At 56.8% G+C, this 25,873-nt stretch overlaps 1 protein-coding gene and 1 long non-coding RNA gene across 7 annotated transcripts in view; one reads left to right on the top strand and one right to left on the bottom strand.

Moving 5' to 3' along the window:
• Window positions 1-8,515, bottom strand: part of TBX5 (T-box transcription factor 5) — a 42,763-nt gene extending 34,248 nt beyond the window's left edge. For 2 of the 5 annotated variants that reach the window (XM_059677148.1, XM_059677152.1), the window contains exons 1-4: window positions 6,120-6,699; window positions 4,383-4,567; window positions 2,799-2,893; window positions 688-807 (exon numbers count right to left, since the gene is read on the bottom strand). In XM_059677148.1, the coding sequence (XP_059533131.1) occupies window positions 688-807; window positions 2,799-2,893; window positions 4,383-4,529 (362 nt within the window). In that variant the 5' untranslated portion in view covers window positions 4,530-4,567; window positions 6,120-6,699. Of the gene's footprint in view, window positions 1-687; window positions 808-2,798; window positions 2,894-3,750; window positions 3,891-4,382; window positions 4,568-6,119; window positions 6,700-6,792; window positions 7,072-8,355 lie in introns of those variants that run through there. The other 3 variants (XM_059677149.1, XM_059677151.1, XM_059677153.1) reach the window with 3 other exon arrangements.
• A 554-nt stretch (window positions 8,516-9,069) lies between these two features.
• LOC132222272 (uncharacterized) lies at window positions 9,070-15,063 on the top strand. 2 transcript variants are annotated; one of them, XR_009450166.1, is made up of 3 exons: window positions 9,070-9,227; window positions 9,418-9,568; window positions 10,894-15,063. It is a non-coding gene; the product is annotated as an uncharacterized LOC132222272 (long non-coding RNA). The 2 variants fall into 2 exon arrangements; XR_009450167.1 differs by lacking the exon at window positions 9,070-9,227 and having other exon boundaries at window positions 9,253-9,568; window positions 10,894-14,334; window positions 14,447-15,063.
• The last annotated feature ends 10,810 nt before the right edge of the window (window positions 15,064-25,873 follow it).

Below are 25,873 nucleotides of genomic sequence, written 5' to 3'. Positions count from 1 at the left end.
GCCAGGCCCGGGCTGCTGAGCGTGAGAATGGCCTGACCCTCAGGTCTCCCTGGCCGGGCGCTGCCCTCCAGACAAGCTGCCCTCCCTGGCTCTTTTTCCTCCACCGAATCCTGCCGCCCCCAGCACTGGGGTGCGCGGGCCTAGGAGCCGCAGCCTCTCACTGCCCACCAACCATCGCGGGTTCTGGGAGCCTGGGCGGGCGAAAAAGTCTTGGAAAACTCCTGAGGGCTTTCAAAGGGGGCTTCCTCTTCAGGCCTCTGCACTCTTGGCAGCTGCGGAGAGATCTACCCACGGAATGGGCCTCGCTCTCCGCTCTTGCCTGTTTTACTCAAATACCATGGGCCGATTTTGCAATTTCATAAAAAGGCATGTTCAAAGCGGGTAACTCATAAAAAGTAACTGTAAATGGTTTTATGCCCCCAAATACCTCCAGCGCTTGGTAACAATGCCCTTTTGAAAAATCGACAACCCGCGGGTGCAGCGGTACACACAGGCCCGTCACCTCCTCTGAGCCTCAGTTTTCTCATCTCTGAAACGGGGGCTAATCGCTGCTCTTTGGCCCTTGGGAATGAGGTCAAGGAAAGGCAATGGGAAGGCAGCAAAAGCCTCTGTGCAAGGTAGGACCTCAGACAAGGCGGCTGGGTCCGTGGGGGCAGCGCCCTCCCCACCTGCCACTCTGGTGCCTACCATTTATTATCTGCAAACTTGTATCTGTGGTCGTCGGCAGGGACGATGTCCATGAGGAGAATGTACTTCGTTTTGGGATTAAGGCCAGTCACCTTCACTTTGTAACTGGGAAACATCCGCCTGGCAGGGGAAGGAGGAAGAATCCCGGAAGAGAGTGAGGGGGGGAGGGAGAGAGAATGCATATGAATTAAAGCTAAGAAGAAGAGTATGTCCACAAATTTCGATGGACGACCCCCTTAGAAACGTGAAAGACAAGAGTGGCCCCGGCTCCGCTCTGGAGATCCACCCCGGGTTTCCCTTGCAGTTACGGGGAGGAGAGAGGCTAAGAAAGCGGCTGGCTGGCCACTAAGTCCAGGCAGAAAATAGAAAGCAGGAGGCAGGGCTCCTGGAGAGCGGGGTTTGAAGGCGGCCTGCGTGGGACCCCCATTTCCACGCCTGCTTCAGGCTCTTTCCAGAGCCAGACACCTATTTTTTAAATTGGGGGCAGGAGAAGGCTTCTTAGGTAAAAACTGGCCTCCCCCTCCACCCAGCCAGGTGCTTTGGCCCATCAGGGCAGCGCCCCATGTCACCCATGTCACGTGGGCACCCTGGTGCGTGTGCCCTAGGGACTGAGCACAGGTGGGTGCCCACACAGGCCCTGTCCCGGCTTCAGTCCTCTGCCCCCAGAGAGTAGCTCGGTTGGGGACCTCTAACAAGCCTCGCAGAAACGCATTCCTAAGCACCCCACAACCCCTCCCGGGCACTCTTCCTTGGAGAGTCTAAACTCCTGGGCCCTCGGCAAAGAAATTAAAAATCCACCGAGATTTGGTTTCAGAAAGAGGACCGGGTGGTTGTGTCCCAGAGCGGCGGGCGCTGCACCCTCTTCCCCAATTCCCGGCCACCTCGGGGAGAGTGCGCCCTGAAAAGTAAGCATTTTAAAGGCTCTCGGGGTGAAGGCTCAGTCGCCGGATCCCAGGCCGCTCAGGGCTGGCGGGCAGGGGAGCCGTGGAGGGGAAGCCTGGGTGTTTATCTGGCCGAGTGAGTGCGCTCAGAGGCGGAGGGCGCGAGGCCCGCAGGCCTTTTATAGTGAAATCCTCCGGGCTCCGGCCGTGGCTCTCCTGGCCGGGCGGAATGGGAAGAAAACCTCAGTTCTTTGGTATAAACAGAACGCGCCTCCTCGTTCACCCAGGCCGAGCGGGGGAGCAGACATTGTTTAATTTCAAATAATAATAAATGTCACTGTTGTCAGTTTATTGCGGGAGGCTTCGGGCTGCAGAGCCGGGGGCGTCTGGCGGGGCGGCTCCACCCTCCCCCTTCACACACTGGGCGGCTCGGGCCTACCGGCCTCCCCGGCTTCACACGCCGCCGGTTCTGGGGCAGCGCGGGCCTTTCTGCCCTTGGGGACCCGGAGGGCCAGTCCGGGACGGGGAGCGATGCGACCAAGCCGTCCCCAGGCCTGGGCACCCTCGCGGCGCTCTCAAGCACGGAATAGGACCCTGCACGACTCTCCCACCCCCTCCCCCGGAGGCTAGCATTCCCAGCTAAACCTCCGCGAGCTTTAAAAGGGAACTGCAGGGCGAGTCTCGGGCGGGCGGGCGAAACTGCCATGTTTATCGGTGTCTGTATATAGAGCCCGGCCGAGCCCCGGTTCAGTTTCAAAGGCTTCGCCTGCGTTCTATAAACAATGAAAGAGGCAGCGAATACACCCAGCGATTCAGACTCGGCCACGGGGGACTCTGGAACCTCTCCAAGGTCAGGGCCGGTGGGAAGGAGGGTGGAGGCGAGGGAGCCAGTCTGAAACCCAGTTTCCTCTCCGAGTCCTCCCTGCACCTCTGTTTTCCAGTCCTCACTCCCCTCGCCTCTCCTCCTCTCGTTACTATTGCATCCACAGAGCACAGCCTCCCGCGCCTCGGTTCTCCTTACATAAGAGGGGGAGGAAATGCCGGGCTGCAAGAAATACCTGTTTCCGCAGCTGGCCCTTCCGGGTATTCCCCGCTGACTGACGGAGGCCCTGGGGGCGTTCTCCAGTCCTCTCTGTTGCTGTCTCTCCCCCTCTCCCCCAGCCATCTTCCCTTCGTCTCTCCCACACTCTCCCAGCTTCCCCGCTGCCCTTCGCAGAGGCGACCGCTCACCTGCCGGCCTTGGTTATGATCATCTCCGTGCCCACTTCGTGGAATTTCAGCCACAGCTCTCTTTCGTGGAGAAACACCTTGATCCCTTCCATGCCCTGGAGGAAGGAGAGAAAAGTCACATGGGCAAGCCCGGGATGGCGGGCCTTCGCTCCCCAAACTGGCCCAAACACGGACACTTCTCCTCCTTCAGCTCAGAGGCTGAGACCTGTCCCCCGCTCACTGCAGTCCCTGGGCTGGAGCACCAGGCAGCCCCGGCCCAGGAACCCCCATAGGTGCTCCATGGGGGGGTCCTTCTAATGTCACCTACACCAGCCTAGAGGGGACACCCAGCCCTGGGGTGCTCCAGAATGTCCCATGGGGGACGGGCTGAGGATGCAACTAAAGAAACCACTCCGTCTCAAAACACCACTCAGGCTGTCCTCACGGAGGCTCAGAAGCCCACGGGCCAGCCTACAAGCACGCGAACACGGTAGGTGCGTGTGTATTCTCACCACGCAGCGCCGATACAGACACGGGTGCGACTCTAAATTTTAAAACATTTACAGATTGTAACAGGTACCCGCAGTCCAAAACAAAGATGCCTTCTCCAATGTCTATAGTAACAGACCTTCTAGGCTCTCCGCACGCCCAGCTTCCTTCCCGCAAGCTGTTTTCATTATGAGCACAGCGTAAGCCACTTAACATTTCCGCTTTCAACTAGGAGTTACTTCACAAAAGCGACGCAAAAAAATTATATACAAAGTCTTCGTTTTGCAATAATCCATAAGTAAGTGAATTTGCTTTTCTGTAAAAAGGGGGGATCTAGGTTTCTGAAACTGCGTGCCCATTCTCGCTGCTTCTCTACAAACAGACATATTTTCCCTGAGACCCGTGAAGGGCAAAGCACAGAGGCGATGAGCTGGTCAGGAAGGACGTCAACATCCCCAAGAAGGGCTTTAGCTCCCTCCAATACCTTTTCTGGTGAAGCCACCCGGCTTCACGCCCCCTGACAGCTTGTTTAAAATCATGGAGGTCTACCTGGGCCCCGGCCGGGCGGCTTCCAGCCCCGAGAGTCCGTGGCTCCCTGCGCCCTCCTGCCCTCCCGGCACAGCCCTGTGCAGCCAGCCAGCCAGGCCCGGGGCGCAAGACAAATGGTGCGCCCCTGGGCTCTGGGCAGCTCAGGGCGGCGGCGCGAGGAGGCGGGCGGAGGCGAAGGCTAAGGAAGATCTGAGGAGGGGTCAAGCCATCGCTCATGCTGGCCTGAAGCAGCCGCTGACCTGGCCCTTAATGAGGCGCTCAGGGCCCAGCCTATACCTAGTGCATCAGGCAGAGGATCTGCGTTCTTGTTAGTTGGCCCCAAATAGCTGGATAATCAAGGCTTCTCTACCAACTCAGTGTATTTAAAAACCCTCCTGCCACAAAGATAATCCTCAGAATAGCATGGATTGGAATAGACTAATATCAGGGCTGCCGGGCAGAGGACGGTGTGACTGAGTGGGGATAGAAAGGAAAGAGCACAGTTAGGGGCAGGGGGCGACCCACCCCTGCTCCCCTCCAAACGGGGCTTTGGTTCCTGTGGAAGGCCCCTAAGCTGGGTCTCCTTACCTGCTGGGTGAAGGCGGCCTGTGGGGACGATGGGGACTTGCTGGGGGCCCCTAGCGTGCTCTCTGGCTTTGAGTCACAGGGGAGATCCTTTGAGTCCGGTTCCAGGGGTGTGTGCGCCAGGCCAAAGCCCTCATCTGCGTCGGCCATGGTGTGCCCGGGGCCCTGTGACCGCGCGGGGTCCAGCGCTGTGGACAGGAAGCAGAGACAGAGAAAGAGAAAGGGAGAGAGAAAAAGAGAAGGTTGGGAGTGCAGTACAAGTGACAAGGGGCAGCTGGGGCCCCACTTTCCAGCTACCAGCACCTCCGTTCCCAGCGGAAGGGGGCTGCAAAGGTCCCCTTATTCGTATTGTTGCTATTACTTTATGATCACGCACAACCTCTTGCGAAAGGCCCGCGTCAGACCTGGAGGAGGCAAGCCCGCATCTGCCCTGCGCAGGCCCCCCTGGATAAGCCAGCTGCCCGTCAAATTTGTCTGGACTTCTGGAAGAGCCAATAAAGATAAGGCCTGGGTATTTTTGGAAGCCATTGGGTAGGAACCAGAAACAAAACAAAAACCTAGTGTCCTTTGGAGAATTTTTTTTTCTCTCCGTCGAATTACAGGAGGTCATCAGAGCTGTGTTTCTGAAAACCCGCAGGTTCCGCAGGCAGCACGGCTGAGCAACCCGCCTCTTGCAAAACCAGCCACTTCGGAGGGGAAAGATTTGCAGAGAGAGCATTCGCGTTCATCTTTTATCTGGTTCAGGCCTTAAAATTAAAGGTCCTTTAAGCAGTCAGAGTCCTCCCGTCTTCCTCCACCTTCAGTACCCTTAAGAACAAAAAGCCAGCCGGGCAGGGAAGCACCGCCACCGTTCCGAGGGAGCCGCGCTCCCGGGTGCGGGCGGCCCGCGCTCTGCCGCCGCCCGGGGCGCGAGTTCGCCGGCTTCCTCCGCCCTCCAGCCCGGGGTCGGGCATTTTGTGGGGCGGCCAGGCCGAAGGGAGCTCCTCCGAGCTTCAGCCGGGCCTGGTCTCGGGAAGCGCAGGCCCAAGCTCGGCCCTGGCGAGGACACAACGGCCCCGGGCTTCGGGCGTGGACTCGGGCCGCCTCGGCCCCACGCAACGCGCAGAGGGGCCGGGGTTTGCAGGCACCGGAGGCTGGAACGCACAGAACAGCAGCTGCAGCGCTGTTGCAGCCGCGGGGAGCCAGCCTCCTGCTCCCAGCGCCTTCCGAGCTCCCAAGTAGGAATTTCCTCCCTCGAAACCCGGGAAGACTGAAGGCGGCGCAAGGCATGGCCCCTCCGCTCGCAGCAGCCTCTCGAACCAAAAGCCGAATCCCATCCCAGTCCGCAGCGACCGGAGACCCAGCTGCCCAGGCCCCACTCCCCAGAGCTTCCCTCGCCGCGCCCTGGGGTCTTCGGGAGGCAGCGAGGGGAGCCCCGCCATCCGCTCCCAACAAAAGATAGCGGGGCTGGCGTCACCCACGTGCACTCCCGGCACCACCGGCCGCGGGGACAATCCCACCCCCGCGCCCTTGCCGGTATCCGGGAGCTCCGGGCTGGCGGAGGCGAACAAGATACGGTTTGACAGAACCAGGCCGCGCGTCCTGGAAACCACCCCGCTCCCCCGGCCGCCGCCGCCGGTCCCGGGAAATCTGCGAGACGGACTCCGCGGAGCCCAGTGCGGGGCGGCAGTACTGCCTGGCGCGCCTCCCTGGGCCCACTCGCCGGGGGCTCCCTCCCGGGCCAGCCGCCGGCCAGGTTACCTCACTCGGTGAAGCCGGTGCATTCACCACCTCCCTGGTGCTCCTAGCAGGGCAGCCGGCCGCGCAGAGGCGGGGGCGCCGGCATGGTGGCTCCGGGTTTACGCGGGGGGCTGCGTGCGGACCAGAGGCTGTGCTGCCTGCGAAGGGGCACCCAGCGCTGCAGCCCCGGCAGCCGGGCCCACGGCCAGCACACACCTCCGCTCTGCGCCGCTCTCTCCCTAAAGACTTCCAAGCTGTCAGGCGCCAGAAGGGCTCCAAACAACGCAAAACAGCAGGGGGGTGGGGGGTCTCAATAGGATAAGCCCAGTGGCCTGCTCCTCCCGGGAGGGAAAGTGGGGAGACCCGAGGAAGCCGTGGGAATGGTCCAAGTCCTCTCTGAGCGCCGCTTTCAGGGTTAAAGTTCCGGAATCCGAGGTAAGATATTTCTCTCTCTCTCTCTCTCTCTCTCTCTCTCTCTCTCTCTCTCTCTCTCTCTCTCAGAAATACAAGCCGACTCAGCTGAGCTCAGTGACGTTGGGCTGCCTTGATGCTTACAAAGTACTGGAATTGCCTATCCAACTAGCTCCTCTCTCTCCCTCTCTCTCTCCCCCTCTGCCTCCCTCCTTCCTCCCTCCCTATCCCTTCCCACTCCCTCCCCCAACCACATTTTCCATTAGATTTCCCGAACACTCACATCACAACAGGACTCTCAAACCCAGACCTGGAGATCACCCCCTCCTCTCCACCCCCTTCCCAGCGTCCATCCATCTCTGCTGCTCTGAGTGCGGCTCGGTGGCTGCAAAAATTCCTGCACAAATCATCGCAAACCAGCCGGCTTCTGCCCGGGAAGTCATCTCCGTGCCGCGGGGCCGGGCCGTGCAGAGAGCGGAGTCTAAATGCAAGACGCGTGCACACACGCCCGGCGCCTCCTCTGCAGCCTCACCCGCGTTCTCTTTCCAACGCTGACCTCAAGAGGTAGAGCGGCGTGACCCCGCCTGGCCCAGCCGGCAGCTAGCCGCCCTGACATCTCTCCCCCTCCCCACTCATCACCCAGACTCTCAGTGACTCCGGGGTGAAGGCAGGGTGAAGGTGTGTTGGGATGGGGGTCGAGATCAAAGATGCCAAGAAATCACCATTGGCCCCCACCCCCAGGGCCACCAGACCTCCCTGGCTGGATGTGTACACAGGCAATGCCCAGTTTTATTAAAATAATCAAACAGTCATTGGGGACTGGCTGGGGTTTTCATCTACCCTTGGCTCCTCTCCCTGCTCCCCACCAATGTATTATTTTGAGGGTCGAGTTGAAGAGGTCAATACAGGCGTAAACAGTCAGGATCTTAGTCTGAGCAGACCCAGATTGGAGCCCGGAGGGCTTGGGGTAAATGTCAGGGTTCCCGGTCTCATCTCCCGTACCCCCTCACCCTGTGCTTTTGCGGGGCTCTGATTAGCGACGTGGACCCGCAGGCCAGGTCTGGGTAGCGGGATTAAGGAAGGAGAAATGTCCCGGAGACCAGCAGCCGCCTCGGGGTGATCCTCTGTGGCCGCTGGGACTAGCTGGAAGGCAGGCCTGACACATCGCTGCAGAATTCCAAAGTGAGTTGTCCAGCCCTATCTGCGGGCGGCCTGGGAGAACGGCCGCCGGAGCACTTGCTCCCGTCCCCACTCCACCTTCCAGGTTTGTTTGCACACGGCCTTTCGCCGAGGCTGTTTATTTATTTGTGAAAACACCCTCGCCCTTCCACAGTGTCAGCTCCCAGGACCTGGGGCTTGCTAAGGAGGAGACCCCAGCCAAGGACGGGAAACAAACATGGCTTCAGGCTGAGGCTGAGTGTCTGCATCTCTGGCAAAAGGAAAGGGAAATCCAGAAAGACCTCTTCAATCCCTGTAAATTCTCAGAGATTTGCGGATAAAATAAATTCCCATAAATAACCCGCCGGCCCCTCTGGAGAGGGAAAATCCGGACTCCCCCAAGCCATCGCCTGGCCAGAGTCGCGGAAGTTTGTGGAGCGGAGATGGTGCGGGCCACCAAGCGAAATGGGGATTCTGAAGCCCCCAGGGGGAATCTGTTCGTGCCAGGTGACACCGGAAGGCAAAGTGCAAGAGTGTGCACCCTCCTGTGGCCCTGAGAGCCAGTACCTGAGAGGGGGGATCCGCAGGGCCGCGTTGGGGCAGGAAGTTTAGGGGGTTGTGGGCAGGCGAAGAGTCGAGAGAAACCTATTCCCCCCTCCTCCCCAGAGCTTCCCAGGGCGACACTCACCTCCAAAAATCCCACCTCTTCTATCCGGTGCAAAAGCCAGGAGTGACGCCTCACTGGGGTGGGGGGCTCAGGTGAAGAGTTCGGGAACAGGCCCCCAAAAGAGATTCCTTTTAGTCCAAACCTTCTTCCAGCTTCTGTCAAGAGTAGCATGTACCTCCCAGCTCGAAGTTGGTTTGTGGTCTTCGACAAATTAAATATTACTGTTTATTACCAGGCATACCCCAATAAAATAAAGAGGCAACCGGGCGATACCGGCTATCTCACCAGCCGCTGCACCTATAGGACTTGGAGACGTCACGAGTCACGCAACCCGTCCGCGCTGTCACGCTCGACTGGGGGGCAGTGGCGGGAGGTTAATTTCTCTCCATCTTCGCCTATCAGTCCCCGGGTCTGCGCAGCCACAAGTCCCGGACGCCTGGGCCACGGGAATAAATAAAGAAATAAACCCCGCGCCCTCTGGGGAAATGGGGGTGGCGAACTTCAGACACAAATTGAGCCAAGATCGATTTTCTTCGGGAGGGGAGGGGGCCCTTTCGGGAAGGGAGGTGGGAGCCCACCGCAGCCCACGCTTGGGAAGCAATCTGGCGGTTCCAGGGGGGACGAGGTCTCTTGCAGGAGCGTCCCCTTATTATTTAAAAATTATTTTTTTTGAGGAGGAGCTCTGGGCAAGGGAATGTTGGGCGTCTCTAGCCGGTTCTGTATGGGACGGGCTAGCTCAGGGTCCCGCGCAGGCCAGCTCAGAAGTAATGACTGGGCTATCGCGGAGGGGAAATGACACAGAGGCATTGGGAGGGAGACGGAAAGTCGGGGCCTGAGTGTTCCTTGCGGAGAAAAAGTCCATTCTGCGAAGGGTCCTTCAGCTAAGTTGTGGGGTGCTCCTGGGCCCAGCGCTGCGGGCGGGGCAGGGTGCGAGGGGGTGATGCGGTGGGCATGGAGAGAGGCGATTTCTGCAGAGAAAAATGATAGCTCCGGGGCCTGCCGAGGGACGAGGAGCCCTACTTTGTTTTGTAATAACGTTTATTATTGTTTCTGTCCTCATCGGTGGGCATAGCTTCCACGCAGCCCCGTGGAGGGGGCGCGCGAGCTTTTTGCACGCCGCTGGGAACGCGCTGGGTCCGTTGGGAGTCGCGCTGCGTAGACGCCCCCGGCGGCGGGAGAGGAGAGCGAGGCCTGCCCTGCACGGAGCCGCCAGCCAGCGCCGGCCTTCCGGAGGGTAAGTTCCCCGCCAGGGGCCCCGAGGGAGCCGAGCTCTGCAAGCTGGACTTGCCCCCAGCTTCGGGGTTCGACCCCGGCTTTCGCGCGCCCCCAGTCCCTAGGGCTTTCCGAAGCCTGGCCTGGCTCCAGGCCTGGTTCTTCAGGGGCTGGAGCGGCGGCAAAAAGTGCAGGAACGCGGTCACTGAACCCCCTAAGGAGCTAATGGGGTCAGGCCCGCGGGGAGAGCGCGCAGTCGGTTCCAGCGGCGGATGCGGGCGCCGGGGCCAGCGGGCCGCACACTCCGCCGCTTCCAGCAGGCAGAGCCCGGGCCCCGCGCTCCGGCCAGGCCGCAGTGGCTGCCGTGAGCTTCGCTTTCGTTCCCCAACTTAGTCATCACGATCTTTCCCCCAATCCGAGGCCCGTGGGCGCAGCGTAGGCTCCCAGAGGCCAAGGGCGCAACCTGAGGCCCTAGACCCGAAGCCTGGAAATGAGTTGCTATTTGACCTCTGGGCCGAGGTGGGCCGGAAACCGAGGCCTGGGTCCCTCTGGGGGCTGCGATGGGAAGGCGAAACCGGAGCGAGGCGAGTCCCTTTCCATTCCACTCCCTTCTCCCCACTCCCTGGTGCGAGGCCCACAAGCGCCCCGCACACTCACAGAGGATCCCACCAGCTCGGCCCAGGCCCCTTTCCCGCAGGCGCTGGAGGCCGCGCCGGGAGAGGGAAAAGAAGACGGCGAGATTGGAGAATAGTGCTTCTTCCCCCAGTCACGGGGCAGCAACTGGGAAAAGGCTGCCAGCTCACATCCCCTCCTCCGGCCAGGACTGTGTTCCCAACCCTGACCCGCCAGCGCCGTCTGCTCCCCAAATCTGTCTTCCTCCTTTCACAGCGTTCCTGCCCTGGTCCTGATACTGCTGTGGGCAGGAGAACGGGGTTCCTACTTACAAAGTCAAAACCAAAACAAAAGCGAGGACCGGCTGCTGTTGACCTTTTTTTTTTCCCCTTTAGTCTTGCCTAGTTGTTTGTTTTGTTTTGTTTTTTTAAGAAAGTCACCATCTTCTTCTCTCTCCAAAGAGAACTCGCTTAAGAATCCGCCCCATCTCTGCGTCTCTCCCTGCGGTCCCTGCCTGACTCAGGTCTCCACGGAAGGAGAGAAGTAGGGAGAAGTGCGCTCGGGGCTGGGAAAATTAATCCGAATAACAACAATAGAAATGATGACAAAACTAAACTTTGACCAACTCATTTTTCGAAAGAGAGGGTCAGACGGAGGGTGGGAATGTCCCTGGTTTCTCAGGGGCTCACTTTCCCTCCTGCCTAGTTAAATCTGGCTCCATTATATTTTTTCCAGGGCTGCAGTCTCTGACTTCCCAGCGTCTCCTTCTGTGCCTCACTTCCCCCCTTCTGACCGGATGTATTAGAGAAGGAGACGGGCTGTGGTGTTATTTTAATACCCACATTTCTCCAATATTTCCGCAATTATTACTGCTACTTATTTCACGTAACATCATGCCCGTTGGTGTTGTTGCCTGTGCTTTGGAAATGTGCCTCCCGCTCCCCAAGTTTGGCGGATGAGGTTTTTGTCCCTCGATCTAGTTCATGAAATGAGAAATGGAAACGGAACGTGGTTCCGGGGGCCCAACTGGGATAGCCGGCGCGAACGAGCTGAGCTGGAGGTGCAACGGAGCGCTCTTCTTGCCCCTCCAATCTGGGCGTCCCCAGCGGGGAGAAGGGTGCGGGTCTTGAGCTGAGAGAGCGTGGAGCCGCCCGTCCCGTGTGCTGAGCCGAGCCTGAGAACTCCGGCCACATCTGCTGCCCCGAAACTAGAAGGATCTCAGGTTGTAGCCACCACGTCTGCGTGGCCAGCACATCCCCTCGGCCTCCAAGATGAGCGGGGAAAATACACAGAATTCCAGGCTGTGACCCGGGAAGATAGAGACTCCAGGTCTGGGGTGCAGGCGGGGGGCCTGTCTAGAGACCCCCTCCCTCAACAGGAGGGCGCAATGGAAACTTGGGAGCCCGCTGCTCTCGGGGCTCTGGAAAGACAAATTTTCTTTGGCAAAGGGAACGGTGTCGCGCTGTCGACACGGCAGACTATTTTTCTTGTTCCCTCATAAGGAGGGGTGGGGGGGGGGAGAAAAGAGAGCAAGAAAGAGAGGGAAATTAAATCCACACGTGTTAAGCTTGCTCAAAGGGCCGGATTCAAAACCAGAGATGAAACTGCGCCTCCAGTGCTGGCTGCTCGCCGGCCTCTTTCCAGCCAGCCCCAGCCGGCGAGCAAGGCGTCCCCACCGGGGAGAATTCGATCCTAGGTTTCATAAAGCGCTTTGTGTAAGGGGGTTGGGGGCCATGGTTCCTTTCTGTCTACACCGCAGAGTCAGAACTCAGAGCGGCAAAGCAAAGAAAGGCGGTCGGACGGTGGGGCTCATTGCCCCGTAAGAAAGCGCAGCTCCCTGTCTCCCCAGGAACCCGCGGCCTCGGGGACATTCATGGCCAAAGCGAGCCAGACTGGTGGTTTTGGAAATTCACGCCATCTGCCCGGGCTTTTCGGACTTGGGCCGCCCAGGGTCGAGAGAGCCTAACCAGCTGTTGTATTGACGCTGGGATGGCCAGCTTAACCTGCCGGCTGACACCCACCCGCACCCCTCTCTTTGGGGAGAAGCTTGCTGGTTAGGAGGTTCCAGGCCCAGCGCACTGGGAAGGGGGCGGATGGAGGCGGCCAGCCCTCCTGGAGCTGCGAGTGAAAACTCTAGTAATGACCTTAAGGAGGTGAAGGGAGGCGGGTGGGGGTGCGGGGGCGGAAGGCGGCCAAACCCCAAACTGGAGGGATCCGTCACCGAAACGATTGCTTGGTCGAGACCTCTAATTTTTCTTCCCTTTCAGCCCGGGTTTCCGGCCTGCGGGGGGCAGCTGCGACAGAAGGGTCCGGAACAGGGGGACCCCAGACACGCGCGTCCCGGCCACAGTCACACCCGGAAAACACTGGGTACAACGGACAGGTTCCCGGTGGAAAAGCTCCTGGGGATGTTTCCCGGAGGACCCTGGGTTTGCTGGTCACCATGGCAACCTCAGAGCCCTGTTGAACAACAACCGCGCACGCCCCCCCCCACCACCAGCTAGCACTTTTGGGGCATGTCCTGAGGCCTGCAAGGCGCTGTCCCTGGGGCTGCGGGCTGTTCGGAGGCCCCCGAAGTAGGCTCCGCAGGCGGAGGCAGAAAAATCCCCTCTGTTTTCAACAGAGGAGAAAATCGAGATTTAGTACAATCTCTGAGAGAAGTTCAGATCCTGAGAGAAAGCCCTGCCTAGAGTTCAGAGCGCTGACCTGGGTAGGGGGGGGCGGGGGAGAAGCTGCATGGGCCTGGGCTGGGCACCTGGGACCCATGAGTCCCTGCATCTCTTCACATGGCTGCCCACCCCCATCCGCCCCCAGACTCCCCCTTCTGTGTCTGTCCGACCTTGCCTGGAATAACCTCTCCTAAAGGGAACAAGGAAGGTCAAGGAAGCTGGCGGCATCCGTGTCTGCGAGGTCTATTGCGGGAAAGAATAAATTGCACTCCATTTCCTTCTAGAGAAAACCTGTCCGCATGAAGATGCACTAGAAACAGCAGTGAAAGGATATTTGGGGGGTGCACTTCTTTCTTCTTGAACCCGCAGGAGGACAGGGGGACGGACAGTGGACAATGTAGTTGGCATTTTGGAGGCAGAGAGCTCTGAGAAAGACCAGGGTGCTGACCAGCTCGGGCTGACCAGCATGGCAGGGATTGAGGGTGCCAGTGAGGGGGCAGAGAAAGACGGGGTCCCGGCCTGGGTGCTGCAGAGGCCTTTGGCCATGGGATGGGAGTGACTCCTCTTTTGGGGTCCTACCCCGAGTTTCACTCTGTACCCCATTCATCTGCAGACTGGCCAGGAAAGACAACACTCAACCTCCTTCCCTCTGCTTCCAGTGGGCCCTCTCATGTCCCCCAAAGCCCTGGGCTGGCCTGTGCTGCCCCTGCCCCTGCCCACAGCCTACAGAGGTTCCCTCCACCTCAACTCAAGACCCCTGTCTCCTTCCCTCCCCAGCACCTTGCATGAATATTCTCAGAAGAGCCCTGTCCGTGTCTACACAGCCACAAAGGGAAATGTGAGCATTTGAGGCTCAAAAACCAGTTGGCATTGGAGGTGCAATAACAGCTACCGTTCTGGCGGCCGCAGCTGTTGCAGCAGGTGCCGCTCACTCGTGTGGCTCTGGATGAATTAGGCTCAGAGAGGGCGAGGACTTGACTAGTCGCACAGCCTCTGCCGGAAGTGCTCCCAGCTGCTCCCCACCCCCTAGGGCCTAGGCTTTGTGTCTTCAGGTAGAGGCTGAAAGGAGCCCGGCGCTTCCCAGTGGGGTGGGCAGGTGGCTGTGGGCTCAGCCTGCGAAGGTCAGCGCTGGGAGGTGTATCGGCCTCACTGGGATGGACGGCCTGCAGGGTCCTGGGCGCAGTTCCCAGACTCGGGGTTCTCAGGGTGGAGGGAGCAGGCCAGGCGCGGCCCTCTGGCCAGTCTTCATGTGACGCGCTTCCTGAGCCGGTGGAGTCCTACTGCCTCAAGGTCCCAGGGGTGGGCCTCAGGGCGGTCCCAGAGCCCGTAGGGGCTCCAGGCTTGGGACCCAGAGGGACCTGTGCCTGGCGCCGGGCCCGAGGACTCACAGTCACGTTCTCTTGTTGTCCCTCTTCCAGATTCTTCTTCCTGTTGCTTGTTTGTCACAGCAGCAGGGCACACCCCTCCCACGCTGGCTCCTGGTGCGGCGCTGGCTGCCACCGTCCAGGTTGAGAAGGGAAGGTGGGGGACTCTGAGATCCGAACCTGGGAGTAGGGCCCCAAAGGGAGGCTCCAGGGGTCCCCGCTCTTTAACTTCCTCTCTTCCGTTTCCTCCACCAGGGACCAGCCAGCGCTGGTCTTCCAGGGGTTGATTCTTCCCAACTCCCACCTCCACCCCCACCCCCACCCCATGCAGAACGCGCTTCCTCTGAGGCCGCCCCACCTCCAGGCTCACCAGGGGCCTCCACACCTCCTCCCCCAGGACGCAGGCCAGGACCCCAGGTTCTGTTTTGGGGCTTCCTTCTGGCTCCAGCTCCCCAACAATCGCTCTGCCAAGGGCCGATTGATTTCCTCCTGCGCCCTGGTGAGTGTGAGGCCCAGCAGTGGTGCCTGACCCACAGCACCCAACCCACGCTCAGAACCACGCAATCCCCACCCCCACCCCCAGTCTCCACGCTGTGACTCAGCTCCAGGTCCTGCTCAGCACTGCGAGAGGCAGAGAGGTGGCTGTGTGACTCCTTCTATGTGGCTCAATATGACCCTGTCGCCCGGTGGGCGTGGCTCAGTGGTTGAGCGTCCACCTATGAACCAGGAGATCACGGTTCAATTCCCGGTCAGGGCACATGTCCAGGTTGCGGGCTTGATACCCAGTGTGGGGCGTGTAGGAGGCAGCTGATCAATGATTCTCTCTCATCATTGATGTTTCCATCCCCATCTCCCTTCCTCTCTGAAATGAATAAAACATATTTTTTAAGTTCACACTGTCCTCCAGTCTCTATGGTGCCAGTGTGTCCTCTGAGCAGGGACTTGGGGTGCCCCGCTGCTGTCTGGGAGTTTGTGTGCATATCATCGTGTGTCCTTCCTGGAGAGTGGGCATTTAAAGTAGCTATGGATTTTCCCGTGCGCCTCCTTGTGCAAAAACATCTGCGAGTCTGCGCTGTACATACGAGCCTGTGTGTGTGGCTCGGGCCTGTGTGGGTCCGTGTCGGGCTGTGGAATGCCCGTGTGCGTCAGGGCAGCCACCACCCAAGCATCACCACAGGTCAGACGGTGCCCTGGGCTCCTAACCCCGTGTTCAACTCCCCTCTGCTTTTATTAGCCGCTTTTATGATTATTATTTCACCGACAGCTCCACGCGGGCACCCGCGGCCCGGCCTCCAGGAAGGCAGCCGGAGTCGTGCCGCGCAGACGGGAGGCCACGGGGGCTGTCTACAGGCTCCCAGGCCACCGGGCGCTATATTTGGAAACAAATTCCACAGTCACTTCCTGGGAACTGGGCAAAAGGTGCCTGGGAGTGGAGGAGACAGTGTCATAAAAGAAACCCCCTCCCTCCCCACCCCCAGCCCTCGGGGGAAGCCCCCACACCCTGACAGTCTGGAAACATCAGTAAAGCAGGGCGTGTGGTCAATAATATGGCCAGAGCCGTGTACGGCGGGTGCCAGGTGGGGACTGGAAATATCAGGGGATCACTGTGTAACATGTATGACCGTCTCACCACTAAGCTGTACACCCGAAACCCGTGCAAAATAAAATTGAGAAAAAGAAAAGGGCCCCCTGCCACACTTGACAGGAGGCAGAGTGCGGGGCGGGGAGGGGCGGTGAATGTTCAGGCACACCCAGCCACTGCCCAGCGCCCTGTGCATGCGCACCTGCCCCAGGACAGGTGGACTCGGGGTCCCAAGCAATCAGGTGCTGCAGTCCTCACCCCCAGACAGCCTCTGGCCTTGTCCCCAAGTCCATGGGCCTGGTGCGCTGTGTAAACACCAGGGGGAGGCCAGGGGGAGCAGCTCTCACTGGGCCACTGAGTCCATCCCCCACCAGCCCCGCCTGGGAGCAGCCGGGCTCTGATTCCTGCCTCCTGTGCCCTGGTAGCTGGGGGGCAGCTGGCTGGCCTGCGCCCTGTGTCCTGGGCCCTTGCTGACACCACTGTCACAGCCTCTGTCCCCCAGGGGTCAAGCAGCAAGGTGTCCCAGACCCAACCACTAGGGAGTCACTCTTGGCCCACACACAGCCATGCACAGCCATGCACGATCCTGTCTCACACACAATCAGGGCCACCCCCCACATATGTAAGTGTGCTCATTTTGTGGCACACGGCGCTGGCCACACTCATCACCACACATGCACGGACACACACTCACTGACTGTCTCACACACACACGCACACTCCCATACTCCTCATCACACAGACACCCACCTGCCACACAGAGTCAGACACACACACACCGCGGTCACACAGCCGCCCACAGGCTCCCGCCTGCCCATATGCAGGCATTCACTCAGTCACACACCATCACAAGCAGCCACGCTGCCCACAGTCACGCACAGAAAGCCTCACTCACCGTGAGTCACACGCACGAGCCATGTGTGCCTGCACGCACACACATGCTCCTCTGCACGGTCACGTTCACAAGCGCTCCTGGGTGATCTGCATTCAGTCAGGGGGTCCACGGGCCCCTTGGACCCTCACAGCTCCTCTCCTGCAGCCTGGCCCACGGATGCACTCGGCTGGAAATGATTCACCAGTGGCATGGTGAGGCTCCCCTGGAGAGAGCCCCTCGATTCAACAGCCCCACCCAGGCTGGGAGTCGCCGGTTCAGGAGGTAGAAGGACCTGTGGGTTTTTGCAGTTGGCGAGGGAGAAGCCCGTCTCCAGAGCCCGTCCCCTCGCCAACTGTCACGCCTGGACTTTGACACAGGCCCATCCCAGAGGGCAGGACCCGAGTGAGCCTCAACAACTAGTCCAACTCTTTAATTTCACACACGGGGAAACGGAGGTCTAGAGGCACAGAGACAGACAGGGAAGGGAACTGTCCAAGTCCCCCCAGACTTTAGAACAGAACTGGGTCTGGAACCCCATCTTCTGCCCCATGCAGACCACACCGCACGATTGCTGGGCACCCCCCCTCCACAGCCTTCACCACCCTCCCGCCCACTGGCCAAGTCCAGCCCCCAAATGCTTTTTCCATTGACCTTTAGAGAGAATGGAAGAGAGGTGGAGAGAGAGACAGAGGAACACTGATGTGAAAGAGAGACATGCCCCGACAAGGGCCAGGGTCGAGCCTGCAACCGAGGTACGTGCCCTTGACCGGAATGGAACCTGGGAGCTTTCAGTCCGCCCATGGGCCGACGCGCTATCCACTGAGCCAAACACGGCGTTCGTCCCTTTCACATAGTCAGCATAGGTAAGTATTTATTGAGTAAAACATAAAGGTATGATAACAGATGGACTCAGAGCCCAAGAGGTGGAGACACCGTCAAAACATATATCAGGAGCCAATGAAAGGCGCGACGCCGAAGACCTCAGAGCAAACGTCTGAATGGTGATGGGTTTGGAGAGAACGAAACCCTGCGGCAGGTTTTGGACTTTGGGAGCCTCGAAGCCTGAGCTGCCTCCTCGTCCCTGCCCAGGTGCCCCCGCCCCGGCCATCCCTCCCTTGCCCTCTGGGCCATGCCTTCGTCCCCCTCCATCTGTTCCCAGGAGCCTGGAGAAGGAGCGGGCAGATAAGTGAAAGCGGTATTTTTATAGGCTGATAAAAACCACGCTTATCTAGAAAGGTCTGTCCCACCTCCCAAGTGTCCCTAATTGGTCATTTGCCCAGTGCCCTCTCCCCCAGGGCTGCAGACACCCCGGGAAAGGTGTGTCCTCCCTGGCCTTCTTTCTGCTCTAGAGCCTTCCCTCCACCCCGCCCCCCTGTCCCCCCAGCGAGGACGGGCCCACCAGACCTTTTCCAGGAAGCCTTGGGATCAGGAGGGAGGTGAGAGGGGTGAGGAAGAGGGGTGGTGGGGAGGGAGGGGTCCGGATTTCCCCAAGTGGGTTCGCTATGCCACTATTTAATGGTGCCAACTATATTAAATTCTATACTCTAGCAGCCTCTTAAATCCATTTATGGCCCAAGCTAGACCCTGAGCTGTAATAATAATAAAAATAAAAGAAAGAATGTATGCACCCAGGGTGTGGACCCGTCACCGGCAGAAAAGAAAGAGCTGTTTCTAGCTGATCTCGCTGGCCTGCCGCCCGGCCCCTGGCCTCCCGGCTCCCCTGGGCCCAGGCTCCCAGGGGCAGGGAGGGCACCTGGGCTCCAGGGGGAGGGGCAGTTTCTGGAGCTCGGAGGAAAGTCAGCTTAAAGGAGCCTCGCAGGAGCCTCCCCGCTTCTCTCTCCGGGGCTTGTAGAGAAGGACTTTCTTGTATTCTATTACTTGTATTATATTATGTTTAGAGCAGGTCTAGACCCAACCAGTGGCCAGGAGCTATGCAGAGAGCAAAGAACTGGGGTGGAAATGGCTTAGGGCGGAAGCTGGGGGTGGGGGTGCAGCCCCCAGACATTGCCACGAGTTAAAATCCAGACCTTGTCACTTTCTGGTAGTGGAAACTGAGCAAATCTCTTCACCCATCTCAGCCTTAGTGTCTCAATCTGTACAATGGGTCTCAGAGGAATACCAGCCTCAGGTGGTGGTGTGAGGGGAAATAAAAATGATATCATGCCCTAGTCGGTTTGGCTCAGTGGACAGAGTGTCGGCCTGTGGACCTAAGGATCTGGGGTTCGATTCCAGTCAAGGGCACATGCCCCGGTTGCAAGCTCCTCCCCGGCAACCAATGAATGTGTTTCTCTCACATCGATATTTCTCTCTGTCTTTCCCTCTCTCTTCCACTCTCTCTGAAAATCAATGGAAAAATATCCCCGGGGGTGGATTAACAAATAAACAAAAGAAACGATATCATGTACGTCGTTTTACCTTATGCCCACGCCCTGGAGGAGCCCCTCCCATGTGACTCTGAACTTGGCCCTGTGTCTTGCTTTGGCCATGGGACAGTAACCAACCTGACACAGTGTGCATTTCTGCTCTCTCATCCTTCCTTTTCTCCGTTTACAGCTGGGCTGGCCTGCTGGAGGGTGACAGAGCTGAGTCGGCCCTGTTGGCCCAGCCAAAGGCTTAGATAAGTAAGAAAGCCCAGCCAAGATCAGAAAAGCCGCCAGATGGCTGCAGCTGACCTGCAGGTGACCACAAGCACCGAAGTAAGCCCCAATTGGCAGATGCAGACAGCTAACCCATAGTCTCATTAGCAAAAATAAATGTTGTGGGTGGGTATTTGTTACGCAGCATGATTGTGGCGGTTGATAACTGATACAGAGCCTTGAGCTGAATCCAGCCCCGACTATCCCCACCTTCCAGGTTTGGCCAAGGGAAGGAGTTTTAAGGCTTTCGTTGCAAAAGTTCAGGCCCTGGCTTTAATTTCAAAGGTTGGTTCTTTAAAGCATCAGAAATAGATGGGTGCTTCCAACTTCCACCCATGGAAACTGGAGAGGACAAGAAGTGAGGGAGATTCCTGTAAGGCCTGGTCTAGACTGAAACAATGTCCTGGTTAATCTAAAAACGCACAGACCTGGGTTAGTGAAGCAGGATGAGCAGTCCTTCTGAGAAACACGAGGGGGCTTTTTCCATAGCGCAAGTTGTCACAGTGCACAGCATCCATTTTCTCCCCCAGTTACAGCACCCCGATTTCCCCTGGGAATCAACCCCTCCTCACTCTCATTACCCAGTAGATGGCCAATTAGCATATTCCATCCCCTGCCACCACGATTGGTTCAATAGTAGTCATGTGTTCAAATTCTATCCAATCAGAAGTTATTGTGGGACTTTGGCCAGACACAATGGGGAGAGAGAACCTCTGGCCTTAGATACGTAAGAAAGCCGTAGTTTTAAGAATGGAAAGCCTCATGTTGCTGGCCACCGTCTCACTACACCAGAAAAAGCTTGCCCAAACGGGCAAGTGCCTGATATCCCTAGGAGTGCGTTTTCCCACGTGTAAAAAGGGGATCATAATTGTGTCCGCGTAGAACTGTTGCGAGGGTTTGAATGAGATAATACTGGGAAAGCACCAGGCGAGTGACCCATAAATGTTAGCTATTGTGATTCATTTGGTGCAGCCGCTGGCCGAGATCTGTAATTGATATTTAACCTGTGACTAGAAATGAGCAGATATATATGCGCGCCTCCGTGATCCTTTCCATGTGCACATGGCTGCTGGTAAGCATCTTGCACGGCGTCTGCTCCCAGATGCGCTAGTAAAAATTCAAGCCGCTCTTTTCAAGTGGAGAGAATCCTGACTCTAATCAGGCATGTCCTCCGGCTTGCTCCAGGGAGGGGCGGTTTGAAAGGAGCCACTCTGAACTGCCCGTGGCCACCAGAGGCACAGATGTGGCCGCTGCAGAAAGTACCGCCTGCAGTGAGGACCAGTCGCGTGTGGAATACATGTCTCCTCAGGGCCATCCTCAGCCTCCCTTCCCTCCCAGGCTGTGTTATTATCCTTGCGCTGCTGTGACCATCTGCATGCGCCGAGTGGCTCAAACAGCAGAAGTTCATGATCTCACAGTTTGAGAGGCTGGTCTGAAGCCGAGGTGTGGGCAGGCGTGGCTCCTTCCAAGGTTGGTCCCATGCCCCCCCTCCCAGCTTCTAGAAGCTTGCCGGCACTCTTGGGCGTTCTTCGCCTCGGAGACACCGCGCCCTGATCTCTGTCATCATGGAGTTCTCCCTGTGGCATATCCGTATCCAAATTCCTCCCTGTTATAAAGACACCAGTCCTATTGAATTGGGGCCACCCGAATGACCTCATTCTAACGTCATTGTCACCGCAAAGGCCTGTCTCCAAATAAAGTCACATTCTGAAGTCTCAGGAGTTAGGACTTCCATGTGCGAATTTGAGGGGGTTAGGGGGAGACACAGTTCCACCCATAGCAAGGGGATTGTACCCTCTGTGCTCACCCACAGAGCATGTTTCCAGCATCCGGGTAACTGACATCCACGGCCATGGGTCAGAGGGACATCCCTAGGGCAAGGCCTACGTGACAGGCATTCTGGGAAGAAGAAAAAAGCAACGAAGGACCCGATGCCTGTCGCTGCCCCTCGTGAATTACTCCCTCTGAGCCTCCACTTCCTCAGCTGTCCCATGGGCCCGATGGGAGAGGAAAGGTGTGATACGAATCATAGGAAGTGACCCATGGCACAGGAAGGCGACTGGCACAGCACCGATGAACAGCGTCCTGCGGTTCCCAGTCCACAGATCTGGGTCCCAGTCCCCGCACCGACAGTTTCAGACTGTGTGGCCTTGGTAGGTTGACCCACTCCCTGAGCCTCAGTTTCTTCACGGCTAAAATCAAGATAACTTCAGAACCCACCTCAGTGGATTCGGGAGATGGTTAAGTGGCCACAGGAAGTGCCAGGCCGCTGCGGCCTAGTGAGGGCTCCATAACTAATAGTTACACACACACACACACACACACACACACACACTCACACACACACGCGCGCGTGCACACATGCAGTGTGCATCCTTGAACCTGAGACTTGAGTGAGACAAACCCCCAAAAGCTCGGCTGCAGATCACCCCGTTCACGTCTCTGGGGAGAGGTTGGACCCGACTCTTTGGAAAGAGACGCCCGCTCCCGCTGTATTCCCGGGGAAGTGTCTGGAAAGGGACAGCGGACGAAGCGGAGATTGTAAAAGGTCTTCAGCAGCTCAAAGCCCACAAGCAAGGGTGTCGGTTGCAACACCTGGCGATATCTAGGCACCGTTTTATGACAATGCAGCTGTAGGCTGTCCCGGCTCAGCTTCCCACCAGCCCCCGCCCCCCTCGCTCATAAAGTAGCCATGCCTCGATTTATATGAAGAGACAATGAGGGGAAGTGTGTCGACCCATCATGTCCTATGAGACCTCTGTCATTTACCTGCAACCATTCACGTTCCAATGAGGGGAGATATTTGCACAGCCCGCGTGGATCGCGGTCACAACATCCTCTCTTCCCAGGAATATTAGTCTCTATTTATATCAAAGCCTTGTTTCCCTTTTCACACCCCTGAAAAGAAAGCGCACCATGAGGGGATGCAATATATCGAGCGGGCCCCGGGAGGTGATTAAGCATTAATGGGGGGCAGTCTGACTCGGAGCTGACTTATAGTTCCTCTCCCGCTAGATTATGAAGGCAGTTCAAAGGGTGGCCCTAGCGTCGAGGTGGCTTGCTTAAGGGTTGGGAAATCTTAAATAGAGCCTTTCATCTCTGTGGCCACATTCTGGCTGAGAAAGTCATTACCGTCTGCTTGGAGGTGGGTGGCCAGGGCGTCAGACTGGTGGGCATGCACACCAGCCACAGCCCACTTTCTGCATCTCAGTGGCCCTGGACAGTTACCTGGAAGAATGCATTCCCGCGGCCACTCAATGAACTTTTCTTTATTTTTTTAATTAAATCTTTATTGTTGAAAGTATTACATATGCCCTCCTTTTCCCTCCATTGACCCCCTTCTAGCCCGCCCACATCTCCTGCCCCAGGCCTTCACCACCCTATTGTCTGTGTCCATATGGGTTATGCATATATGCTTACAAGTTCCTTGGTTGATCTCGTCCCACCCCTCCTAGCCCCACCTTCTCTCTGAGATTCCTCCATCTGTTCCAGGCTTCCATGTCTCTGGATCTATTTTGTTCATCAGTGAACATTTCTGTAGATGCCGATATTGCAACACCTCCTGGCCCAGGCACTACCTGACGTCTCATTGCACTGACATGGAGGAAAAGGGACCGTGATGCTTTGAGCGGCTCTCGGTGTGAAAACAACCCGATACCGAGGCTTGTGGGAGGTGTGAGGAGTCTCAACGGCAAAGCACATTTTCACTGCGGCTCAGTGGCTGGACCCTGGTGAAGGGCATTTGGCCGTCACGGTTCCAAGCCTCGACAGGCAGACGTGGGTGGCCACGGGGAAGCCACTCCGTTTTCTGAGCCTCAGTTTCCTCTTCTGCAAAATGGACATCCTGGAGCCTCCGGTCCAGGATTGCTGAGAGGATTAAAGGATTAAATAAGATATTCATGTCGAACACTTAACGCACACTGACAGAGGGCCACCAGATGTCGGGAAATCGCCGCTCTTCCTCTCTGTGGTCCATGTGTAAAGCTGAGAAAACTTGCTCCTCTTAACCCACAACAAAGCGTTCAGGCCTTTTAATGGGAAGGAAAGTCAGTCCTGAAGAGGTTGTTCCTCAGCCCCGATGACTTTATCTGAGAAGATGAAGCTGCGAACACCCACCTTGTAGGATTATGGACAGGATGACAGATAAGGCTCGCGGGGTGCCTGGCACAGGGAGAAACACACTAGCTGGAGATGGCGTATAATTAGAATCATAAGGGGTGAATCCGATCAAGAGCCCGTTGGCCTTAATTTACTCCGCCTCGGTTCACTGCTGTTCCCCTGCGCCCCTTTCAGCTCCAATAGTGGCGCTTCATTACTGCCCCGCTGCTCTGGGGCCCAGAGCGTCCTTTCCACCCTTTCTCTGGACGAACTGACGGAAAGGCTCAACAGGCAGGGATCTGAGCTATCGGACCTGGACTCCATCTCACGCTCTAACCCCCTCTTATTCTGAAATCAACCTCCAGAGCTACCAAGCAGGGGCTTTTAATTTAAATAAATATTGGCAGAGTGGTTACTGTGTGCCCATAATGTACCTTGGTGCTGACGTCACAAAATCAATAAACATCTTTGTCCTCAAGAAGCTCACATTCTACTGTCCTGCTGGTCAACCACAAAGGAGAAAGGAGCTCGCCCAACTCAACGTTAGCTGCTTCGTCCCCAGCTTTCTCTCAAATGCTGTTTTAGGAAGAATCAGGCAGGTCTTTATTTGCACAGTGACGAGTGAACTCTCCCCACAGAGAGAGGTAAATAGAGACACATGGACACACACAAATACATTGGCGATACAGAACATGATTGGAGCCTTTTGTGACTTTCATGCAAATTTAATTCTCCAACAACCTAGGAAATAGGTGATGTTATTGCCTCCTATTTATGGATGAGCACACTCGGGGCTCAGAGAATAAGAGCCATCTGATTTAAGGAAGAATTGCTTCATAGCTTCACTGTCGTCCGTGTCGGTGCAGCCCGTGAGTAAAACCTCAATGACTGGAATGGATCCGAGGGTGTGAAGTGCATTCAGACAGGTCGGAATATGGAGCAGTGGTCATGGTTCGAGTGTAAATGGTTAAATAAAGGGGACCAGAGACTTTTATGTTTTTACAGGAAGGCTGCCTTCCTGAACAAATCTTAAGAGGGACCCAAATCTGGCAGCAGATTTATGGAAGCGCTGGGAGCCGAAGATGACCTAAAGTGGCCCGTGGGCTTAAGGTAGCTCTACAAAGTCACACGGCCTTTGAAAACCCAGCACCCATAAAAGCTTGGCCAACGAGCATAATGAAACCACGAGCCAGGAGCACAGGAAACTTGGATGGGCTTCCTTCAAAGCCCACTTCCATGAGTTCACAGAAACCGAAGGCTTGGAGCAATGTTATATGAGGTGTCTAATGAAAAAGCCATCACCTTCCCAAGGATTAAAATTCTGCTCACAAAAGAGCACGTGGACACATCAGACAAACCCAAAGAGAGGGACCTTTTCCAAAATAACCGCTCCGTACACTTCAAAAATGTCCCGGTCAAGGAAGACAGAGAAAAGCTAAGAAATGCTTCCAGGTTAAAGGAGAACCATGTGTTGACTAAACGGAATTCCGGATCCTGGGTTGGATTCTGAATGGGTGGGGGCAGGAGGGCGGGACAACCTAGAAGGCCATTATTGGAGCAATCAATGGAAATGAAATGGGGATGTAGTATGTGGTAATAGTATGGACTCGACATTGTATTGTTTTTTTATTTGATCATCATGCTGTGATTACATAAGAGAACATCCTTTTGTTTAGAGTGAAAGTGGACCATGTTTCTAACTCACTCAGAGGGTTCACTAAAAATTATTTGTGTGTATATATCTGTGTGTATATCTGTGTGTATACATGTATATATATGTACATGTGTATATATGTATGTATATTGTGTATGTATAGATGTGTGTACACACACACATACACACAGAGAGAAGGGTGAGCGCACTATAAGCCTGATCGGCTCTAAGCCCAGAGCATCTAGTGACTACTATCTGGAAACATCTTATCTGATGAGGAATCCAGCAGAGAGGGAAATGGAGCCAAAAGAAGAAGAGTCTTTGTTGAGATCCTTGATCCAAAAATGCCTGAAGCCAACATGCCCTCAGATTTCCCACTTTAATGAGCAAATAAACTCCTCCCTCTTTAAATTGTTTCTGCTCAAGCCAGTTAGGGTTGCGTTCCTGTCAGTTGAGTAAAGGAAGTTGAGAATTGCATGGGCCGCTGATTATCACAATGTTATATTATAGGGCCATTCTACTGGAGGCACCGTGCTAGCCAACAGGTGCACAAAGATGACTGAGACCCGTGCCTACTCTCAGTGATCTGCCCATGGCCTAATAAGGAGATGGACATACAACAAACTATTACAGTGCAATGCCACCCGATTTTTCTCAACCTCTCCTTGCTTGAAATAGCCTCTCCTTTCCCCCCAACCCCCACCTTTCCAAATGCGCATTTCCTTCTGGCCTGGAGGGGCCAGCCCAAGTTCACCCTCCTTTATGAGCCTTCATTGACCATGGTTGCCATAGGGACCGACCATCAAACATCCACTTATGTGGAGAGGGTACATGACAC

This window comes from Myotis daubentonii, chromosome 19 (assembly GCF_963259705.1).
Source record: "Myotis daubentonii chromosome 19, mMyoDau2.1, whole genome shotgun sequence".
NCBI lineage: Eukaryota > Metazoa > Chordata > Mammalia > Chiroptera > Vespertilionidae > Myotis > Myotis daubentonii.
Note: the sequence above shows the minus strand (reverse complement) of the source record. Positions and strands in the feature narration are given on the sequence as shown.